Consider the following 23357-nt stretch of genomic DNA (forward strand, 5'->3'; position numbering starts at 1 on the left):
GCTGCGAGCGCCTGCCTGCCCTGAGCCCTCGGCGGGGCTGCGGCCGCGGGCACCCCGCGCCATGGTGAGTGACGGAGGCGGCGGGCGGGGCGCGGAGAGGGGCGGCGGGGACCCTGGACAGCGCTGGGACGGGGCACCCGGGCGGGGCCGGGGCTCTCTGCGGCGGGAGGTGATCGGTGCTGAGCCCCGGGAGCGGGCGGGGGCCGCGGGAAGCGCTCTCCCCTCAGCGCCCCGAGCCCCGTGTGCGCCGTGCCCCGAGGCAGAGCTGTATGGGCGTGAGCGAAACGGGCGGCGATTCGGGGCTGGAAGCGCTCGGGGTGCCCGCCGAGGGCTCCAGCCACGAGGGGTACTCCGGCGGCCTTTGTGCATTGTGAGGCTTTCTAAGAATTCGCGAACTGCCGATGCTCGTCAAGCGAATTAAACCCGTTCGGGCTGGTGGTACTGCGCTATGCTTAGGTAAGGTTTTTTACACGGTTTTCAGAGCAATTTATATCATTCCACCTCATGAATTAGACACAAACGTGATATTTCATCACATACTTGATGCTCTAACAATAACTTCATCTCTGCATCTGCTGTTCCAATTATTTCTTTTTTCCTACGAAGAATAAATGAACCCCCAAACTGTGTTGCATTCATGATGATTAGCAATTTTTCAGTCAATTTTCTCCCTCTTATTTCCATTTTTCCAAGACTTTAGGCTCATAATCCCTTTTTTGAGTGAATACGTTTGTTTCTGTGACTAAAGCTCAGTGAGCATTACTAGCCTACATTTAATGTTCCCTTTATAAAAACATCTCTATCTATAACCATGAGATACTTGAAAAGTTTTCCTCTCATATATAAAGGAGTGCTTTTATGCATCTTTTATGCATCTTATGTCCTGTCTCATGCTTGATCTACTGCTGCTTCTGAAACGGCTCTATTTTCAGAGCTGGTCACTTATTCTGTGGATGTGGTAAGATGGCTTTCTAAGTTCGAAGGATGATTTAACAGGGGAAAAAGTCATAAGCAAGGATGCAGTGTGTCTGTAATGCTGTGTTTGGGCTTTTCGCTTCCACTGGACTGCAGGTTACACTGTGCTGCCTGTAGGTTGGTCTAAAGAGAGATGGTCAGACATTTGCTGTTTGGAATACTAGTAGGAAAACCAAAATTCTTATTGACTCAGATTTTCTGTTATTAAGTCTGAGAATACAGAGCTACAGAAAAATGTAACAGAGAAATTTTTCATAACAAGTGTAAGAGTTTAATTACATTTACATGAATAGAACAAAGTGTTTTACTTATTTCAAAGTGGTCTAATCTTAGAATTTTTCCTATGACAAAACTCCCAAATGAGCCACTCCCTTTTCTTGTCGTTAGAATTAAGATGGTTTGTTTCCAAACTACAAAAAACTAGTCATAAGGAAACATACACTTTAAATCATCTGAATGGGTCTACTACGTTTCTAGGATCAGGAACAAAAGGTGGTGACAGCCCGTTCTGAGAAGAGATTCCTGTAAGACTATTTTACATAATTAATCAGAGAAGATAAGCAATTCAGGCAACCAGAGAATGTGTGCAAATGTGTTACAAATGTTCTCTTTGTAGGGAAGAGAATTGTAGAGAAGTTTTTTGCTTGGATTGTGTTGCTCTGGCGTGCTACATATGGCCATACGTTCTGATGACTGTTCTCTTCGCTTTGCCAGTAGCAAGAACCTTAAATGAACCAGGCGATTGTAAGGAAGCACGAGGAGTACTGTAGCAGTGATGTAAAAACTTTGTGCTTCCATTCTCACGCCCACAAAAAAATAAATAAATAATAATAAAAAGCATTTGCTGGAATTGTGCTGATCCAAAGCAGGCAGGAAATGTATGGAAGGAGAAGGAAAGCACATATTGAGATTTCCTGGTTGTACTTCCTTTTTCTGTGGAAATATGTCACTTGCAGCTATTATGAGTCATGACAATGCAAGATCATGAGGCGAACATTGGAGGAGAAGGTAAGGAATTTAGTTTTACAGTGGTTTTTTTACCCTTTTTGACATCAATAAAATGTCTCACCGAGGTCTCGCTGTCCTCTCTTTCACTGGTTCACTTGCTGAGTTCTCATTTAAAACACTAAGAATAAGAAGTCAGGGTCCCTAAAAGTAAGTACTCAAGTTAAGTATATTTGTCTTATTGGGATTCATGCTTTCTTTAAAAAAATCTGTCCTTAGCATTCTGTGACAGTCTGTTTCAAAACAGATCCCATAGTGAAATCAAAACATAAGTAAGAGTTGATAATAAAATTGAATATGCCAAATATCAGTAGCAGTCAAAACCTGGTTATGTCATGCCATAAATTATAAAATACCAGTGCTATTATAAGTATAAATGCCATCTGTTTAAAATTCTAAAAAAAAAATACCAGGACTCAAAATAAGTAATCCAAGAAGCCAGGATAGAGTTTGTAGCAAACACAGCTACTTTCCTTTTAACTGGAATGAGTTGTTAACAAAAATACTGTAAATCATATTATACTTTAAAAAATCCTCAAAAACTAAAAATCAAGCACCTCAGTAATCTATGCAAGCATATGCTACCTTCTAAATTATCAACAAGGAAATATGTGTAAGGAGGTACTGGCTGTATTTTGTATCTTCTTTGTAGACTAGCAACAGGTTTTAATTTTTCTTTATAAAAACTTAATCATTTAAGAAAAGTTCTGTATAGGTAAAAAGAAATCTTATTTGAAAAAATTAATGGAAACTACAGGACATGATTTAAAGAAATCATTACATTACAGAGTGCACGTTTTATTAACAAATGAAATTTGGGCCATTGGAGAGCTGCCATTAGAGTTCCTTTGCTGGGATTCCTTGCACATTTTGTACTATTTACTTTTTAAAGACCTTTTTTGTCTACATGTCTTTTAAAATTTACTGCATTATGTAGATGTTTACCATTGCAATTAAGATTTTTAGCATTTGAAATTAAATTAGGGCCAAATCTCACATTTTACATTACTTTGAATATCCCTTCTAGCATGTCTTCACCATTTGAGATATGGCTGTATGATGTTTGTATATTGTATGAATGATGTATATTCAGTGTGTCTTGCATGAGTAGTTGTATGACAAATAGAGATTCAAATTTATCATTAAACATATTTTTAAGTCAGTTCAAGGCGTTGGTTTTTGTTCAACAAAGAAACACTGTTCAGGGCAGAATGTTAGTATCCATTTAATTTTAAAATTACATACAATAGGATTTAAGCATGTGCTTAAGTTGACTAGGGCTTCTAGCTATGGTGTACACAATAAATTAATATTTTCTAATAAAGGCAGCAAAATTTTCTAGAAACAGCAGATTTTTTTATAAGGTTTTACATGCTTTATATAGGTTTACATGCTTTGAGACAATTTAAAAAAACATGTTAATATTTATAATATATATATATATAATATTTATAAGCCTTTTACTTGTACCATAGGTAATGTCTGCAGCTCATTTGGTGATAGGCTGTTCTTCCATTTTTTTGGTTGTCCTGCTCTGGTGATAGCAGTCGTAGGTCAGTGGTAGGAAGTGGCTCACCACACAGGATATTTATTTTTACAGAAGTGATGTCTAGAGCAAGCTGACATCTACTCCCTTTTTGTAGGACTGCACATTTCACTGGTCTCAGTTGTTCTGCTGCTTCATGACCTAAGCCAGAGCAAATAAGATCCCTATGGATTAATCTTAGTGCACCACAGAGAGGCCTCACCGAGTCCTGTTTGTTGATTCAGACCCCAAGCACCTCTGTGAGCTTCAGGCCCTCCACAGGCCTTCAGTCTTTAGGAGAATCCCACCCTATCATAGTATTTCATGATATTCACTTCCATTTGTTTTTCATTCATGTTTCCTATTATATGATAGTTTTGTTAAGTGGAACAGATGCCCTGCTAAGAACATTACTGCTTTCAGATTTAATTGAGATTTAATTGTATTTTAACTGACATTTGATTCAAATGCCCCCTTCCACGGTTCAGACCTTCACTGCTACTTTTTTTTAAGCACTCTCCCAGCTACTTGAACTTGGCAGTATTGTGGTACACATTATTCTTGATTTTACTGCTCTGACTCTTTAAATTAGTTCGTTTGTATTACTTAAAGTCAGTTTGTGAATTGATTTTCTTCTTGCATATTCACTATTCACACTCCAAGTAGCTGTTCCGAGAGAATGGTGCCCTGCTAGCAGGAGCATTGGAACAAGCCCCCTTGTGCAAGTCAGCCCCAGGAGGGTCATTCCTTACAGGGAGCACACTAAACCCAAATGATAACCCAGCTGTGCCCTTCCATGTTATTTCTGACAGGGTATCTCTTTCATGACAGCCCCTGTCTGTCATGAACTTGTGCACTTCCTGTGCATGTGTATCTGCCTGTGAACAGGATGCTGTGCTGTCCCTGCTTGAGTGACAAGGCCACTTTTTCTCCACCCTAAGGCAAGGAGAGAAATGCCTGGAGACATGAACTCTTGCATGGGGCTGTGGGGCATGGAGCTGTCTGGAACCCTCCCTTGGGATGGTTTGGCCATGCCTTGCTCTTCACGCATGGCTATGCCCATTGATTGTTTCAGCTAAGTCCATGTAGAAAATAGGTCAGCCATGCAGTGGCTCAGGAGGAGAGCTTTAATTGTGTGGTTGTAATCTAGAAACAGGACGTGTGTATCATCTTGGAGACTAGAACCATTTCCAAAGATGTTATCAAGCATTGTGGAATCTAGCCCTTGGACAGCTATTTGTATTAGAGAGCTGCAGGGAATATCCCATGCAAGTCATCCAATTACCTCCCTGTGAATAAAGTTAAAATTTCTTGTTAGAAGTCAACATGCCAAAATTACTTGATTATTTTCCCCTCCACAAATGGAAATTGAAAGAAACATACATTTATGAAGTGACTCTGTTCCTCAGCCCAGTTCTGAGTTATTTAGAACAAAAATACATCATGCTTTTGGGGAAAATCTATTTTGTGGGAATCCTGCTGGTGTAATTCTAGAATGTCACTGATTCCAGAGTGCAGAAAAACTTACGGTTTCTGTGATGCTACGTACAGTAGTTGCTGCTAAACTCTCCACTTTTAATAAATAATAGCAGAGAAATAAGTTTCTCTGTAAGAATATTGGACAGAAGTGTGTTACACAGCGATAACTGCCTTTCTAATGCTGACCAAGGTAAACGTGTTTAATTTCATTTCAACCTTGCGTTTCACTTGGCACTTGATACAGATGCAGACTGACAAAAACTGTTCAGGGAAAGCTGATTACCCTCCTCAGCAAATACAGAAACTTCACACACAAAAGAGCATTAGTAAAAGCCTGAATACAGCAGAGGAACACCTCAGCAATATTTCTAGCTTGTTCTTGGGAAAAATTGTGATTTTATGTTTGCTCATAATGATTTCTGTGGTTTGAAAACATAAGACAATATACACAGGTATATAGGGAGGGGCATCTGCTTACACGAATAGCTGTGCTTCTCCCTAGCCCTGACTGCAGGCATCCAGGAGCCTAAAATACTCTTTGCAGTTCCTGTTTTAAATAGAACTGCTAAAAATGGAAAAATTTCCATGTCTTTGGAGAAAGCATGTATCAATCTAACTTTAAATTTCCTTTTTTGTTGTTTTTGCCAAAATTGTCTTCATAGTTGTCTCTTCTCTCTTTGCACTGGCAAGTGCAAAACCATTGCCTTCACGAGAAAAATCTTTGGTGGACTGATAATTTTTTGAAATTTTAGTGAAAATAGAGCTATTAGTCCATAGAACTCACAAGACATATTTAGAGGTAGGATTTTAGAATTTGCCTTTGGGAAGAATGGTATGAAGGGAGAGAGTCTTGTGCCTCAAGTAACTTTGGCTTTTGGTCAATGGGGAACTGATTATTTTTTCTCAAAAACTTCAGGAAATCGTGATAGAAATAATTGCAATTCATTACAGATTGAATTAAATGCTTATTTTGATACAGTTAAGGGTTCCCAAATAAGTTGCATGATATTATAAACCATCCAAGGGGAAAGGCATTTCCTTTAAGGAATTATGAAGCCTTCAGAAATAACGGAATGACATTAAACCTTCTGTGTGTTAGCCTTAAAGATTTGGAGTGAGGATACCTTCCTTGTTCTGCTTGTATATTTATCACCTGCACCCTTTTATGAATCCTATCTGCAAAATCTGTCGGAATTCCACTGTGTAAAGTGTTTTCATCCCATTGTTGCTTTTAAAATCTGGCTGGCAATTTTTATAAGGTCAAACATGACTTTTCTAAATCACTCAGTTCTACTAAACTGCCCAACGAACTTGTGCAAACTCTTAGCTTGTGCTAAGACATTTGGATTCACTTCTTAGCTCAGCTGCAGTCTTTCTTTTGTGGTCTCCATGCCTTATTTCCCCACTTATAAAGGAGAAATTGTTATGTACCTTTCATATCCCATTTTTCTGTCTTAGCTGTTCAGAGGACAAGCCCTTCAGGTCAGACATCATCTTTCCCTGCATATTTCTGTGTGGCCCTGCTCTTAGTTGGAGCCTTCTGGGTTGAAATAAGCAAGTAGTAGGCTCTACCAACAGCAGTAGAGAGAGATACCCTGCATTCTGCTCTATCTGTGGCACCATTTCTCTGCTAAGAAACCTGCCCAAGGATGAACTCACAGAAGATTAAATACCAGTATTTAAGTGTAAACAGAAGTCCTGTAAGAATTTTTGCATGTTGTGATCTTGCTGACTAAATAGTGAGACCTTCATGAATGTTAGAAGGTAATGAAATATGTCCCTTTTTAGACAAAAACATTTGCTTGTGTGGTGGCAATGAAATAACACAGAGGTGACCAGTCTTCATCTCAAATTAGGCAGTTTGCAGAACCTTTTGATGTGCTCACAAGGCAGACACCACATTTGTAGTGTGACACTGAAAATCTCCTGCTGATCTGAAAATTAGTATCAGCTTTGATCAGGTTCACACTTATGTCACATGCTCCAGATCTGTGAGAGAGGCAGCATGATTGTCAACTATATGTGGAAAGCATATAAATATATAAATTTATATGTTATATGAAACATATATATGTAGTTGACCATAACAATAGTAAATTTTAGAACCAGCAGAGGCATGGCTAGTCACAGTTTGAAGCGTGCAGCTATGCCATGCATGGGATAGGGGTGGGCATCGTGTCACTGACTATTCTTGTAGCAGATTACAGTCTGGCACTCAGAAATGCCAGTAAAATCTGGCTTTAATGGTTGCTTAACATATGAAATGTGGTTTCATGATATCTTCCTTTGAGTTTCTCTTTGAAATTATTTGCAGTTCTAAGTAATTCAGTTATTTGCAGTTCTAAGCAAAAATGGGTTCAAATGATGGAGGGGAATTAAAAGGAAAAAAATATCTTTTCAAATAGGCTTTGAAGCAGTGAAGAGCAAGGACTATTGATTGTATACAGGGTTATGATTTATCCTTAGCAAAAACTAAAACAGAACATCTATCCCTGCCTCTGTTGTGGGCAGAATTTTGTTAGCAGTAAATTGGTATATGGAAAAATAAAATACTAAACTGAAGTAAGAGAGTGGTAGTGGCAGAAAATCATCTAATGGGGTTTATGTCTTAAAAAAAATAGTGAAATTTTATTGCCACTGTTGTAAATTACTATATTGTAAATGGCTGTTCTATTTAATACTGGAATAAATATGCCAAAAAAGACATATTTATATAACAAATACTCAGTGTTTTCTTTCCCAACTGTTACACTACAGTAATGGAAAACACTCATAATCTCTAGTAAAATATTAATAAATGCATTCCGATCTTTAAACTTAGGTTTGGCACTCCGTCTTTCAGCAATGAAGCTGCTTTACTTAGGAATGCAATCCTAATGTCAGTTTAACATAGTATGGGCATCATGGGATTTAGATGCCTATTATAAACAGAGTTGAAAACCCAGAGCAAAGGTTTACAACATTAATACGCTGCAAAGATACTTGTGATACTGTGAGAACTTAATTTCTCCATTGTCACAAGATACTCGTAAAGTTAATGCTTGTGTCTTGTTAAAGCTTGTCAGGTGCAGGTATTTAAAATAAATGTTTTGTATTTTCCACATCACCTAAAGTGTAAGCAGAAATGTCAAATATTTCTGACCCCATATAAAGGAAGACTATGCACAGTGCAGCAGACTTTCTTTCCTCCCTGTGCTATTTTTACCTGTTGAGAGTACACTTTGCAAGATTCATGGTGTTTCAAAATGCTCTAGAATGCCAAAATGCTTAAAAATGTTATCTTCATCTTGGCAGGAGGTTCCTTGTGAAGGAGAGATACTACTTTTCTTTATCCTTAAAGTCAGGTCTCTGGTTTACATTCTCCAGGAACTCGTGCATCTCACTCCCTCCCTCTGCCCCAGCTATTCTCTTGGCTTCTCAGCCTTTACTCCCTTGGAAAAGGGGAGCTGGCAATGTAGCATCCTCTTTCTGTGCACGTAAACAAGTACAGAGGTGGAACCTATTATTTGTTACATGATTTCTTTTTTCAAGGGTCCAGTGAGCAATAATTTTAACTATCCAGTAAAGGAGTATATCTCTTCAAGGTAATATTCAAATAACATTCAAAACCTATTTGAAGTACTCCTCTGAGTACATATGCACTCGCTATGGCCAGAATTTGATTTTGGTTCATTTTTAGGTTTTCTGCCACAGTTCACTGGCCAGTTGCTCTCTCTTTCACCTCTGAAACAGCTGAACTGTGTTTACTGCTTGGAGCTATTATTCACAGCGCTAGTATGCAACACAGCAAGTTGGAGACATCCTGTTATATGGCTCCCTTTTTGAAATGAACATAGTTTCTTAATATAATGAAAGAAAACAGGTGTTCAGTTGTGGATTTCCTTTTTCCAGTCTTAAAACCCAGCACATACAGAATGGCTATTCATTGACATTTAGGTGGGAAATTGCTCTTGAAGGACCTTTGGTGCGGTACAGCCTCCTATACTTGGTGAGCTTTAGATCTCTGGGTAGCTGAAGTGTTGAGACAAAGATGTTTATCAATAACATTTGAATTTAGTTTGGATTCTCAACAAAGTAAATCTGAGATGACTCTGCTACTTTTCTTTGGTTATTGCTCCAGTTTAGGAGCTCCTCCAGGCCAAGATGCTCAGCTGTGTTCTGTGCTCTTTTTGCCTGAGGACTGAAGCCCAAAGCCTCCCAGCACTGAATCATAAATTGCCACACCAAGGACTGGATGCCTGAACAGTTCCTTTCCTTCTGTGGTGGCAGTGGGAGGAAGGTCTGCTTGTGCTTACTGGCGATTGCTGACTCCAGTACACTTCCATGCTGCCTCACTGGAGTGCAGGGCCTTGTAGGAATCCAGGTAAGTGATGCTTCCATTCTGGGATCTCAGACTCATGTGCAGCACTGACTGGTATTTCAGAAGGTCTGATGGAGAGAGAAAAGAGGTTCCTTATAGACAATATTATAAAACACAAGTGAAATATCTTTTCTTAAAAAGAAAATGTAAAATTATGAAACGAAACCTTAAATCGGTAACAATGCACATCTAGCCTTTATGTTACAAATCATTGCCATTTAAAACAAAATACTGGAAAATAACATGGGCAGTTGAGGAAGCTTTTATTTCTTTATTAACATAGGGCAACCTCATTAAACATGGCATGTCATTCCCAGCCCCCCAATAGATGCTAGTGTGGCAAACCAGTGAAACTAGAAATTGAATCTTGACAGCCAAATCAAGGTAATAAACATGTATGCTTCCTTAATTGTGCAACAGAGAGTAATGTATAACCAGGAGAATTGGTTGAAATACAGAAACAACAAACAAAAACTTTCTCCTAAAATCTAAAATACTGTTGGAAACCTGCATGGAATTAGCATGTCAACATGTTCTATAGGCTATACTGACAGATTACAGAAAAATTATTTGCATAAGAACCTACCAGATTTCAGTGGATTTGTAGTAGAGAGAAAGCACTTTATCAGGAAGAGAACTGCCCATTCCATTCCAAATAGTTTTGCTCTATTGCCAATGTTTTCATTATTTCTTATGGATTATTTGATCCTCATGTTCTTCTATAGGCTTTCATCTATTCTTTCTTCCTTGATCTTTTATTCTGTCTGTATCTTCCTTTGTTTTATCTTTCACATAATAAAGAACAGCACATACTGCAAAATAAATTAAAAAAAAAAAGAAAAACTGCAGTCTGAGAAATGGAGACAAGCTCAGATCTTTCAAACTTCAGTAAGAGTAACTGTGATGTTTACATCATTGCAGGCAGTGCGCTTATAGAGGTTGTGAAGTGAAGAAATGTGGGTGATTCTAGGTACCCTGCCTAGAATAACTCCAGGAAAATTACCCTGTGGTTCATTATCTGTTTTCACCCAACGAGAGAAAGACCCGAGGACCTTGCACAAAAAGTCACAAAAAAAGCAGCAGAAGAATTACGGTTAAAATAAATTCAATTTGCTCAATAATTAAACCCTGAATTTATGCCTCAAATCACAGGCTGGTGATTGATATATCTGATCAAGTTCCTGCACTGTTCTTCGTTAACCTTTTCTTGGGTTTCCATTCTTCAGTATCTCTTAATCTGTTTGATCTCTGTTCCTCTGAAATTGGTGAATTTCAGTGGAATTTGCAAGCTAAGCATCTATTTCTGTGCCAGTCTGTAACCAGCACTCTGGCACAAAAATACCCAAAACTGAAACAGAGTTTCAAAAAGCTGGATGATATTACTTTTGTTCTGTTTGAATATTCAACTTTGATATTGTTACAAGAGGCTGCAATTCAACAGCTAATGTATTTGAATCTGTATAATGCATAGCTTGAATCATACTAAATCTTTCTGAAAGTATCTGTTCTAACTGGAGGAGCAGCACTGACCAAGGCTTCTTATTATTTGATATGTTTTAGCTATAAGAATGTATCTTTTAAAAAAAAAATATTACTAATGAGGGTTTGGAAATGTAGCATTATAAATAATTTCTTTGGTGTCATGATCAATACCTCAATGATCCTCTGATTTTCACTGCGTCTATTATTAAAACAAGAAGCTACATTTTAATGACTTGAGAACTTTCTTTATAAAGGAGCTCACATTTCTACATCTCAATAGGCTGCTATGATTTAGATATGTTGAAGCTGAATCTCCCATAAATATTTTCAGCTTACTTTTCCATAGAGCCACATTTTCTCCTCACTCCTTACCTCAAACTGCCGCCAGGGCCGAGGGGAAGTTATTACAGAATAGGTGGTGAACATGGCAGTTATCTCTGAGTTAATTCTGCATTCCTTCTCCCTGCTGGTCTCATTTACATGTGCTGACTTTTCCTCTGCAAAAGTAATCTGAAAAACACTCCGTGCAATTTGATGTCTTTCACATGCTTAAAAGAAGAGTTGAATAAATGGAACGGAAGGATTTGAAAGATCAGTAGCTGTGGTAACTCCAGCAATTGCACTGGAGACAATAACATGTATCACAGATTGAACATTCAACAGGAAGCCAAAATCTGCTTCTGGATTTATTTAATCTTTAGTTTTGTTACAAATGTGGTATACACTAACAACTGGCAAATGTTAGTCATTAAGTTCTTATTTGTTGTGATTAACATGATTAATTTCTCTTAATACCACATGTGCAAGCTCAGTATCACAAAAGCTCTCATCTTTTCTTAGTTTCATCACTTTAGTGAAAAAAGAAGCCTGTGTTTTTAAAGACAATATAAATTCACATATTTACCTAGCTGCTTTAAATGCCTATCTGCTGTATTTTGCAGAAGAGTATTAGAAAGCACCTAAACAAAATACTCAAAGTGGTATTGTAATGTATTCCTAGAGCATTCAGTTTCTCTGGATGTGCTGATAATCTTTTCAAAGGTAAGATGCACTGCTTTTGTGTACTCAAATCTTTTTTAGAAGAGCAGTTTTTGAAAGAGGTGGGCTATGAATAACTATATGTGCCTGTACCATTGTGTGCAAAATGACAGGCCAATCAGCGAAATAAAAAAGGAAGGTGCTAATTTACACTGCACATGGGCTAAATCAGCAATTCCAATTATTTTTAAACATGTTTTGTAGCAGAAACCATCTGTAGGCATTTAATCAAAAAGGAAGGTGCCTCTTGGTCCTGCTCTGCAAATACCATGGAAGAGAACAATTGGGAATTAGATGATTTCTCTGCTTCTTCAGAGCTGCTTTTTTTTTTTGCAGGGACCTACCTAAAGCAGTATCTGTATGATGGCCATGAGAACACCCATTCAGCCATCTCTTTGGGTTGATTGCACATCTTCAATCAATATGTTTTTTCAGAAAAAGTACAAGGACATGACCTCAATGCTGCAGGACAAACTGTTTTTGCTAATTAGAAGTTCCTGTTATTACCTTCATAGTTTTTAACCTTTTTGTAATCTCAAATGACCTCAGCTCTGTGATTATTGCATCTGCATACTTAGCTGCAAAAACTCAACATTAAAAAGCCAAGGTCATGTTTTGGTTCAAAAATAAGAAAACATGCAAATGAGTATTTCAGTGACAGCAGTGACAGACCTTTTAGGTTTAATCCTATTCCTGCTATATCTAGAAACCTGCTATTGACTTCAGTAGGAGTTGGCATGAGTGCTTAGCTATGAATAAATATGCAAGGTAGTTGTCAGTGATTTTCAGCATGAAAATGATTTTGTAGACATTGTAAACAGAACTGACAGGTGGCAAATACCCAGTCAGAAAACTCCGCAACTGAAAGCTGCTAATGAAACACTTTTCTTTTACAGACCTAGTTTTCAGACACTTCTCTAAGATCTGTGGAGTTCATGGAAACTTTTAGTACTTTTATTTATAATACTTTCAGTACTTTTATAAATAAAACTTGCTGTTCATTATAATTTAAAGCTGATAACACAAAGGGAATATTTAACTATATGCACTGTCATTAGACACTGCAATCGGTGTTTTATATTGCTCTACCATGCTCCGGTATATTTGGGAAGATAATATTTATGCAAACCTGAGTGTCAGTTGCATAAAGTTACATCAACTTCTGCAAGAATATGTGCAGGTGCAAATCTCAGCAAGGTAAGTGTCTTTCAAGAATTAGGGGAAATTTTTTATTATCTCTGAAAGATGCTTCACAGTTAATCCAGACCATAGTGCTCAAATAAGAAGTTAGTTCATTCTCTGGAAATCTGGAGTTGTTAAACAGTTTGTTGTTTCATTTATTAAAAAAGAGATGCAGCAATGCTTGCTAAGTCATGAATACTAGCTGAAGATTTCACTAATGGCATGGGATAAAAGACTACTAGATTTCATTTTTATCAATAAATGATTACTATTATTTTTAGTTTATTTCCTCCTTAAAAACATTTTTGATCTATGAAATAAATAAAAATCAGATTTTGCAGACATTCAAAGTTAAAGGTCAAGTGAAGTGCTATGTATTGCTAAATTTGAGAGACTGAGCTGCAAGTAGGTATTTGGAAAGAATCACTAAGCACAACAATTAACAGTGACTTCATGTTCTAGACCATCAATGCTTCTCCTTTTGTGGATTCTAATTAAGTTCCATTGGCTGTGGGCAACACTTTGATCTTTACATTTAACTCCTGCTGACTGTCATGACCACTGCATGTCCTCAGGATGAGTTTTAATTCTTGAAAAGAAGACATAAATTTATTTTTCTTAGCTTTTCTCTTACAAGTTTTGTGAAAGTATTGTACTTTCAGGGACTACAAATGCAGATTATGCTATATTTAAAAATATATTCCTTTAGAATGTGAGAATAATTTCCAGATGCTTTGGATTGCTCGCCCTCACTGCAGCAGCTCCTCTCTTCCAATTGCTTCCTCCTCTGGGCACCCGGATCACTCGAGGTCTCCTCAGTTAGGTCAGCTCGGTACCAGGATCTCTCAAAAAACCAAAACGCAAGCCCAAACCTTGAATAAAGCATCACGGTTACATGTAGCAGGTTGCTAGTTTCTGTGGAGGTACCTGTCTGTGTGCTTCAGTGAAAGCGGCCGTGAGCGGTGCAGCTGCAGCGCTCCTGCAGCGTAAGGAGGCCGTGGCTCTCGGGGCTGTCTCCTGTGGGACTCGCTCAGCTGGGGCTGCAGCCATGCCCTGGGCCAGGGGTCAGGGCTGCCGTGTCCTCCTGAGCGTGTGACGGAGAGAGCAGAGGATCAGGTGCTGTGAGCCTGCCTGCTGGGCTTGCTGGGGTGTGTTTGCACACAGGTTTTGACTCACAGGAAGAGAATATTTTTCCCACGCTGTCTTCTCAGCATGCCTCCCTGTTATTTGGTCCTAGCATAGGAAAATATTTACCCTACGAAAGTACTTAATGTGATACTTAAAATGGCAAATATGTATTTTATCAGCAGCATTTGGGAATCGGTCCTTCCTTTAGCTACATGCCAAAACATGGGTGTAGTAATTAAGGTTCCCCCTGCGCTTTTAATTGAAACCAGAGATGTGGCTGCAATGTAACTTTCACATCTGGAGTCTGGGCTTCTCCCAGGGGTATATTTGGATCCAGGGATTTGCTTCAGACCATTACAGGGAAATGAGTCAGTAACTAAACCAGTATAAGAAATTTAGTGATACTTTAAAAATGAGGGTTTTGCCCTGTCTTCAAGAACATTGATTTCAATATTAAGATACAGTGTTTGGTGTTACTACACAAATGCTAATATTATAAAGCAGCAGAAATGTCTCTCTCATGACCTTAAAATATGACATAGTAGTTTTGAAGTTGACATATATTCTGTGAGACTTACTTTCAAGATTGAAAAGAAGATAATTTTTCTCAGAAAACAAAGGTAATTATTTTCTTAATCTCCTGGCTTGGTAGCTGTCTAATGTTGCAAATCACAATCTATTCAACGTGGAGCACAGAGGAAGCACTTGATTGTGTTTCTCTGCTTCTTAAAACAATTTATACAGGGAAAAAAAATGGTAGAAAAGTGAGAAACTTCCACATTATGTGGGAGAAAGATTTCTTGTGAGCAAGGTCTAGATTTTTAACTTGCCCAAAGTAGTCGTATAGTCATATAGGACAGTCACTGGGATGAGTTACAACACTGAATTCGTATTTACTAAAAAGTTTGGACTGTTAAAACAATGATTGATTGGTGTGATTTGTATTATTTTACCATAGCTGCTTTACTGTCTTTTGCTTTGTTTGGTAATCACTGTAATTCCATTAGTTCAGTAAGTTCTGTGGTGTGCTGTGGTATTTCCTTATTTTCAAAAGTACGCTGTGACTTACATAAAAATTTTGACTCTACTTGTATTAGAAATAGCCTTAAATAGCGGAGAATGCTGGAACTGGGCTTGCACAGCACACAATGACATTTTAGTGCTTTGGAGAAAAGGTTGTAAGAGACTCTTCTTAAAGGGCTCTGGGGTAAAGACAGATCATAACTAGGATTGACTTGAAGAAAGGAGGGTGGAAATTTTGGGTGAACAAGCAGAAAAGTTAATGCCTGGCAAAGCATATTCCTTTTAGGAGCTGGAGTGGAATTTGAGATTGCTGATTCTAGTAATTTCTTGGGCATCAGTAAATTATTGTGAAGTCCACTGTTCCATATCATGTCTTATCCTGATCTGTAGAGAGGATAACAACCTTTTCATCAGTTATTGCCTTTGCTCAAGTAGCAGAAATATGTACTGTGAAAAATCCTGTAATCTTTCAGGAAAGAAAAGTACTACTTTGTAAATTAAGTAAAGCCCTAAATCATTACCACCATGTCAACACAAGGTGGTAATGATTTAGGATTGAGTGGTCACGTATATTAAGGGATTTCTAGACCTCAACTCATTTTCTTATGGCTTTGCAATATCCAAAGAAATTTATGCTTTGAAGGTGTATGGACATGTTTAAACTAACAATGAAGCAAACAATGAAAGTTTAACTTGTTTGTACAGGATTTAATAAGACTTTATTTAATAATAAATACTTGCTTTGACTTCTTAAAATACAAGATTATATATTGATGTGGACTTGAGGTGTTTTCTCTTTGTATTTTAGAAGCCTTCTTAAGATCCTAGGAAATGGACCAATCACCAGGGCTTTGTTTTTGTTGCTACCCATAGCACTTAAAGTAGAAAAAATAATATGCAGATATTATACTCCATGTTACTAAGACAAAACGAGAAGATTTAGTTATTTTATCTGTATTTGTCAGCTGAAATGAGCTGCTACTGATAGGGAGAGTGCTGGCTCCTAGCCTGTCTCTCACTAGAAGCTGGTTGTGTTTTGCTGGTGCATAAAAAGAACAGTTCCTGCCCGAATCTCTTCAGAGGCACTAGTTGGCAAAGGGCAATGATTGCTGAACCCAACAGAGATGAGAGCTGAGTGGGAATAGCAAACCCCTTTCTTACATAAAGGCAGAAGCTAGCTGCTTCTGTGGAGGCAAAGGCTTCCACACCACTCCTGCAAGTACTGCAATCAGTCTTCTACTAGAGAAAGTTCGATTCAGTCAGTGATATCTTTTAACTGCTGCAAAACATTTTTTTTTATTTATTGTTCAACATGCAGCAGTTCTCCTAACAAAGTGCTATGTGTGATTTAAAAAAAAAAAAAATCACATACCGTCATACCATATTCTATCTTACTGTGAGTGAAACACTCTGCTTGTCGTAAGAGAAAAGCATTTAATGTTGCTTTTAATTTTTGTGCCATGTCCATAAATTAAGATTATTAACTACCTTTAGCTACTGTTGACAGGTGCTATTACTTAATTCTTATAAATGGCTGTGTTAATATTAGGAGTTGTACTGTATGATCAATTCATTGATCTGTTTTGCATGACAGTGTCAAGAAATGTAATGAAGGAAATATTCAGAAGCAGATAGTAAAAATAAACATACAGGAATGCATTTTGACTGTGAGACAAATATAGATGTAAACTTAGAATGAAATGTTTGTACAAAGCATTTTAAGCACTCTTAAGTTATTCTGCAGCTATGTCTATATTATGTAAAGTCATCTTCATTATTCTGAGTGGCACAGTGCCATGTTGTATTCAGTCAGACACTAAATAAATTGGCTGCTTGTAGTTTGATCTCACAGCAGATTATTTAATTTTAATTTTCAATTTGTTTCCCAAGGTAACTACGGCATCAATTAATATGGCAGAGATGGAGAATTCACATTAGACACTGCTGCTCCCCTGGGATGAGCTCTCTCAAACCATGTTTGGAGAGGAATTAAAACTAGAAACTTTTTTCATGTTTCTTTTTTTTGTTTGTTTCTTATGGTCAGAAAATGTCTAAAGACATGGTGAACAATGGGAGGGCTGTGTTCCTCATTCCTGAAACACATCTGCAGATGTTTGACTTAACCTGTGATGTGTGGTATCATCTTTCTCATAGCTTTTTAAGTCCATTAGACTTCTTAATTACTTCTGTAATCTCTACACTGAAGATTCATTGTCTTTCTGCTGTCAGACCTTTAACACCACTGTCTAATTACCATGAGTGAGACACATTTTCGTGTAATACAATAGACATTTTTTATGAACATTATTTAAATCAACTACAAGATACACTTAGGATACCAGATGCAAATTTGATGTTTTAATAAAAGAAGACCTAGTCCATGTGTAGAAAGGTTTCTCAGTATTTGAATCCTCTGATGTGTTATGGAATTAGGTTTTCTACTTTGTTTATTTAAAGATGTGATTTGGGTTTTGTCATTGCAGAGATTAGGAAGAGTTTTGAACTGACCACTGTTTGAAAATTGCTATACCTTTTAAATTGATAATGGTTTTGAACTGGCATCTCTGTTATCAAAGAGCCATACATTTTGTTTCTGGGAAAACAAGAAACCCGGGATGCTTAGAAAATGGTTCTTTGGAAAACCTTCTTTAGGAACTATGTCTTCGTTATTTGACTTGACTTTGAAGATCTGATATATTGGTTTTGTACAACAGGATTATTGCTAGAAACATCATAGATATCCACGTTCTTGCAAATCAATGATGATGTGCTCATAAATAGCAACTGGCAGGAGCCCAAGATCATATTCAGATCAAGGGTGAAGATTCCAGCCCCTATCAGGGCAGGAAGAGGCTGAATGTAGGTGTCCTGCAGCACAGAGTGTGACATCACAAAAAGTAGCTGCAGACACAATATGTGCACATCCAGCAGCTTTGTCGGCACAGGGATCTTCATATTAGTGTCCATTTTGCCCTGAAAATGTCCCATGCCCATCTTCTGGGACCTCTTCCCACTTGTCAGCTTCTGGAGACCTTTCAGGTGTAAAACAATGGCATCACTTCCTTTACAGAACTGATTCTACCTGCCTGGATATTTTTCCTATCACAGTAAATATGATTTAGTTAAAATACAATATGCTAACATGGAAGTGAACCTCAAATACTTCCATTTTCTAAAATCGGAGAAATAATTTAACCAGCAAAAAAACCCAAAAAACAAACCAACAAAGAAACTGAAAACTCATCAAAACCATTGGTAATTGATGAAGGTCATTCACTTCCTTTGTTTTTAGGTTAGTGCAAATGCAGTAATATTTGTTGCTATGTAATTTAGCCGTTAATTCACTCCTACATTCCTCACTGAGAAACTTTTTCTTAAGTCTGTTTAAATAGCAGCATATACATTTGCAGTGTTGCATTCCCTGGGAGATGATTAAAATGTTTAATTCTACATTTTTCTATAGAAACTTATTTCAGAGGCTTTTTTTCCTTTTAAAGTGCTGATATACTTGACAAGAAATTTTAATAGCTACTTTATAAATTTAAAATTTATCTTGAAATTTAAGGCTAAAATTCAGCAAAGCATATGAGTATATATGTAAGATCCATAGAGCATAATTTTTTTTAGCTTTGGCAATTGTGCATGTATATATGTGTGTTTAACTTCAGTACACACATCAGTCCAACTATGTAAAATATGGTTATTTTCTGCTTTTCTTTCTTAGTGTAGTAATATTGGGAATGTAATGGCTTCTGAATAAAAAATATCTATCTGTCTGTCTATCTCTCCACGTATATAACAATGTTTACAGTATAAAGTATTATGTATATTTATGTATTTGGAGTATGATTCTTGCTTTAAATTTTTTTTTTCACTGCCTTTTTTGCTACCTAGTGTTATTCAGCAGTAAAAAATGAAGCATTGCCGATGTCCATACAGCAGAAACAAATGAGTTTCTGTGTAAAAACTGAAATCAGAAATATAAAATGTTACACAAACATTCTTCCGCCACTTGTTCTTAGCATTGTGTTTATTGATTCTTAAAACAAGACGTTAATTTTGATAGATGTCCCCTAGAGCCTGGCCTGACACCATCAGTAGTACAGCATACTTTAAAAGTGCCTTTTCTGCCAAATATTTTTTCAGCAGCAGGTCCAATCAAAGTAGCTCCTGCCTATTTCTGCTTTTATCCCTGCTATTTGTGCTGTGTCTGCAGCACTCCTCTGCTGCGCCATTCATTCCAGCTGTTTCAAAAGCAGCAGCTGATAACCTGTATCAGGGAATTAGTTATTTTTAACCCTGATACAGTTGCTGTGTGACCTCAAATGCCCTTAGGGTGTCCCCGGGGGCAGAAACAAATGGTGTAGTGCACAGGCTTATTAAAGCCCTAGTGCCTTTGAGAGAAGTAGTTGTTGTATCTCCAGAGAGAAAAATGTAATACTTAGCTGCTTCCAGATTCACCAAAAGCTCTTGAGGATTATTTTTAAAGAGTATTACATGGGGATGAGAGAATCTGATTCAGTGAGATACAGTCAGTAGAAAATGAAAGAAAGAGCCTTTTTCAGACTAACTGAAATAAATCATCATCACTAAACCGTGTCCCTAAGTGCCTCATATACACATCTTTTAAATGCCTCCAAGGATGGTGATTCTACCTCTTCCCTGGGCAGCCTGTTCCAATTTTTGAGCACCCTTTCTTTGAAGAAATGTTTCTTAATATCCAGTCTAAACCTCCCTTGTTAAAACTGAAGGCTGGTTCTTCTCATTTTGACACTTGTTACCTGAGAGAAGACTGATCCTCACCTTGTTACAGCTTCCTTTTAGAAACACTAAGGTCTTTGCTGAGCCTCCTTCTCTTCAGGATAAACACACCCAGCTTCCCCAGCCAATCCTCATAAGACTTGTAACCCAGACCCTTCCCCAGCTCTCTTGTCCTTCTCTGGACATGCTCCAGCACCTCAATGTCCTTCTTGTGTTGAGTGGCCCAGAACTGGATGCAGGGTTCAAGGTGTGTTCTTACCCGTGCTGAGTTCAGAGGGACAGTCACTGCCCTGGTCCTGCTGATTCAAGCCTGCATGCTTGAATCATGCTTGGTCTTGGCCACCTAGCACTGCTGGCTTGTGTTCAGCTGCTGTTGACCAGCACCTCCAGCACCTGGTCCTTTTCTGCTGGGCACTCTCACTCAGCCTGTAGCACTGCATGGGGCTGTTGTGATCCAAGGGCAGGAACAATCACCTGATCTTGTTGAACCTCTTATGATTGGCCTCAGTGCATAGATCCATCCTGTCCAGATCCCTCTGCAGCAGAACAGCATTCCCACCAAGCTTTATACAGCCTGCAGACTGACTGAGAGTACACTCAATCTCCATGTCAAGGTCATTCATCAAGATGTTAACCAGGTCTGGCCCCAGTACTGAGCCCTGGGGAACACCACTAGTGACTAGTGACTGGCTGCCAGCTGGATGTTACTCCATTTACCAACACTCTCTGGGCTTGGTCATCCAGCCAGTTCTTTGCTTGGCAAAGGGTATGCTTGTGAAAGCCATGAGCAGCCAGTTTCTCCAGAATGTTGTGGGAAATGGTGTCAAAGGCTTTATTTGAGTCTGGGTAGACTTTCTCCTTTATCCACTGAGCAGGTCACCTTGTCATAGAAGGAGACCAAACTTTTCAGGCAGGATCTGCCTTTCCTAAACCCATGCTGGCTGTGCCTGATCCCTTGGTTGTCCTGCATGTGTTGTGTGATGGCACTCAAGATGATCTACTCCAGGACCTTCCCTGGCTGACTGAGCCTGACTAAAGTCAGTCTGTCAGGTCATATCTTTTAAAGGGAACTTTAAAGTTCCCTTTATACCCTTGGGTGGATCCCATCTAGCCCCATGGACCTGTGTATATGTTGTGTAGCTGGTCACTGACCATCTCCTGGTTTATAGGAGCATCATTCTGCTCTCTGTCTCTGTCTTCCAGCACAGGCTCTTGGTATCCTGAGGGCAACTGTTCCCACTATTAAAGACTGAGGCAAAAAAGGCACCAAGTACCTCAGCCTTTTCCTTGTCCTTTGCCACTATGCCTCCTGCATCCAGTAAAGGACGGGGATTCTCCTTAACCCTCCTTTTGTTGCTGATGTATTTGTAAAAACATTTTTGTGTTTTATGGCAGTAATCAGATTAAGTTCTAGCTGGGCTTTGGCCCTGTAACAAATGGAACCATTATAAAAATTTAAAATGTGGCTTTTTTTTAATGTGTTGTTTAGAAAATACCACCTTCAAAAGTGTAAAATCCCTTAGTGTATCCAAGCAACTGCAGTTTTGTGGTCAACTTTCCAAGATGTGAGTTGTCACCAGTCAGTTGTTTTTACAAGAGACTCTAACCTTTGGTCATGGATGGTTTACTGTTTAAGAAGTACACACACTAGCTTAAGTCATATGTTTCCCTATTACATGAAAGATATCTTGGACATCAAGTAAGTTTAGATTTAAGTATTCATAACTAATCTGTTCATTGTGCCGTATGACATAGCTTTTAATAGCTACTTACAAAGAATCAAAAAGGTATCCTCATTGGAATTCCACTCCTTCAGAATCCTCACCTATCAACGTGACCAAATATGTGTTGGGTAAGAGACAGTGTGCCTTAATCACTTGAGTCCCAACTCATACAAAACTTAACCATGCATGCAACCTGAAGTACTGAAGTCAGTGGATACTACATGCTTAAAATGGGACAACAGCTATGACCTCAAAAAGACATTATTTTCATGTATTTAAGATAAAACTGGCACATCATGAGAATTTAAGAGAGAAAATAAATGTTTGTAATTCTTTTTTCCTTTCTTGTTTTGTAGGGGCACAATTTTTTCCTGTGGTGATTTATAGCTACCAGTAACCTTCCACAGTGGTTGCCTTATCAACTTATTATTTTGACATCTGCTCTTGTTAGTAAACAGAAGTGAACTAACACAGAGCTAAGTACTCCTAATCTCAAGAGAGAGGCGTCGTACAGTATGTTCTGTACAAAACTGAAAGACTTGAAGATCACAGGAGAATGTCCTTTCTCCTTACTGACTCAAGGTCACATTACAGAGGAACATGACAAGGACTGCACAGAAAACAGCTCTAGAGCAGCTTTGCCCATCTGCAAAGAAGTCCATGAAAAAGATGGTCAAGGAAACCTTCCACAACGGAAAACGAGCAGAAGTAGAGTGTACTTGCACACACTGACTGAAAGCATCTGCAAACTAATCTTTCCTGAGGTAAGTAGATACTAAATAAAACTTTTTAGCATTTAACTATAAATGTTAAAAGAGTATTCTATGCCTGCCTTTAGTGTAAGCCTTTAGAAAGTTGCTTTGACTTAAAAGTTCGTGTTCTTACACAGTTCTCCTTAGATTAAATCCACTTCCATTCCTTCTGGATGTAACTTTACCACAATCTGTGTTGCACACATCATCCCTTCCACTGTATTTCCCTTATTTTGCCTTGTATTTGCAACCTTCCACTGATCTTTTTAATTGTTCTTTTTTAATCCATCTATTTTTGTACTATTTTTTTACACAGAGATATAGTAATAGAAATTCTGCCTTGTTACCTAATTATGTAAATTATGTGGTCATCTCATCAGTTCACCTAACTGAATCCAAACTGCTAAGTGCATTAGTCATTATCACAAAAAAATTAAAATAGATGTTTCCATCTGCTGTGATACTAACCTCCTGTCATACTATTTTTAAAACTATTACTGTTCATGTTTACCACAAAGATATTCTTATGTCTCTGCTCAACTTCACTGAAAACAGGTCTAGTGCAGGCTTGCTTGAGTGAAGATGAATACCATCATATTCTGTAAAAAGAACATGAAAAATACAGCTCCATAACATCCAGCTCTTGGCCTTGTCCCAAATTCAGTGGGAAGTCTGAAGGATCTGACTGACATTTCGGGACTACAAATAGCAAATGGACAATTCTGTACACTCATTTAATTACAATCCCATTAATAGGACATTCAGTGTACCTTACTTAATGTGCTGGAGTTTTGTTAAATTTGTTTGCAGATCTGGTTATGCAGCTCTTCATCTATTATTCATTCACTAAACCTCCAGATAATTAAGTTTTGAAAAACTCCTTTTTACCTCTACTGCATTTATACAGATGGAATGCATCCCTT

General features: G+C 38.1%; 1 protein-coding gene across 6 annotated transcripts in view; it reads left to right on the plus strand.

Annotated features, from left to right (window-relative positions):
• GUCY1A1 (guanylate cyclase 1 soluble subunit alpha 1) overlaps positions 1-23357 on the plus strand; it is a 35063-nt gene continuing 11706 nt past the window's right edge. For 2 of the 6 annotated variants that reach the window (XM_015624979.1, XM_015624983.2), the window contains exons 1-2: positions 1-64; positions 22039-22446. In XM_015624979.1, the coding sequence (XP_015480465.1) occupies positions 22198-22446 (249 nt within the window). In that variant the 5' untranslated portion in view covers positions 1-64; positions 22039-22197. Of the gene's footprint in view, positions 65-208; positions 457-504; positions 1984-9112; positions 9348-22038; positions 22447-23357 lie in introns of those variants that run through there. The other 4 variants (XM_015624981.3, XM_033513405.1, XM_015624982.3 and 1 more) reach the window with 4 other exon arrangements.

This window comes from Parus major, chromosome 4, assembly GCF_001522545.3.
Source record: "Parus major isolate Abel chromosome 4, Parus_major1.1, whole genome shotgun sequence".
Taxonomy (NCBI): domain Eukaryota; kingdom Metazoa; phylum Chordata; class Aves; order Passeriformes; family Paridae; genus Parus; species Parus major.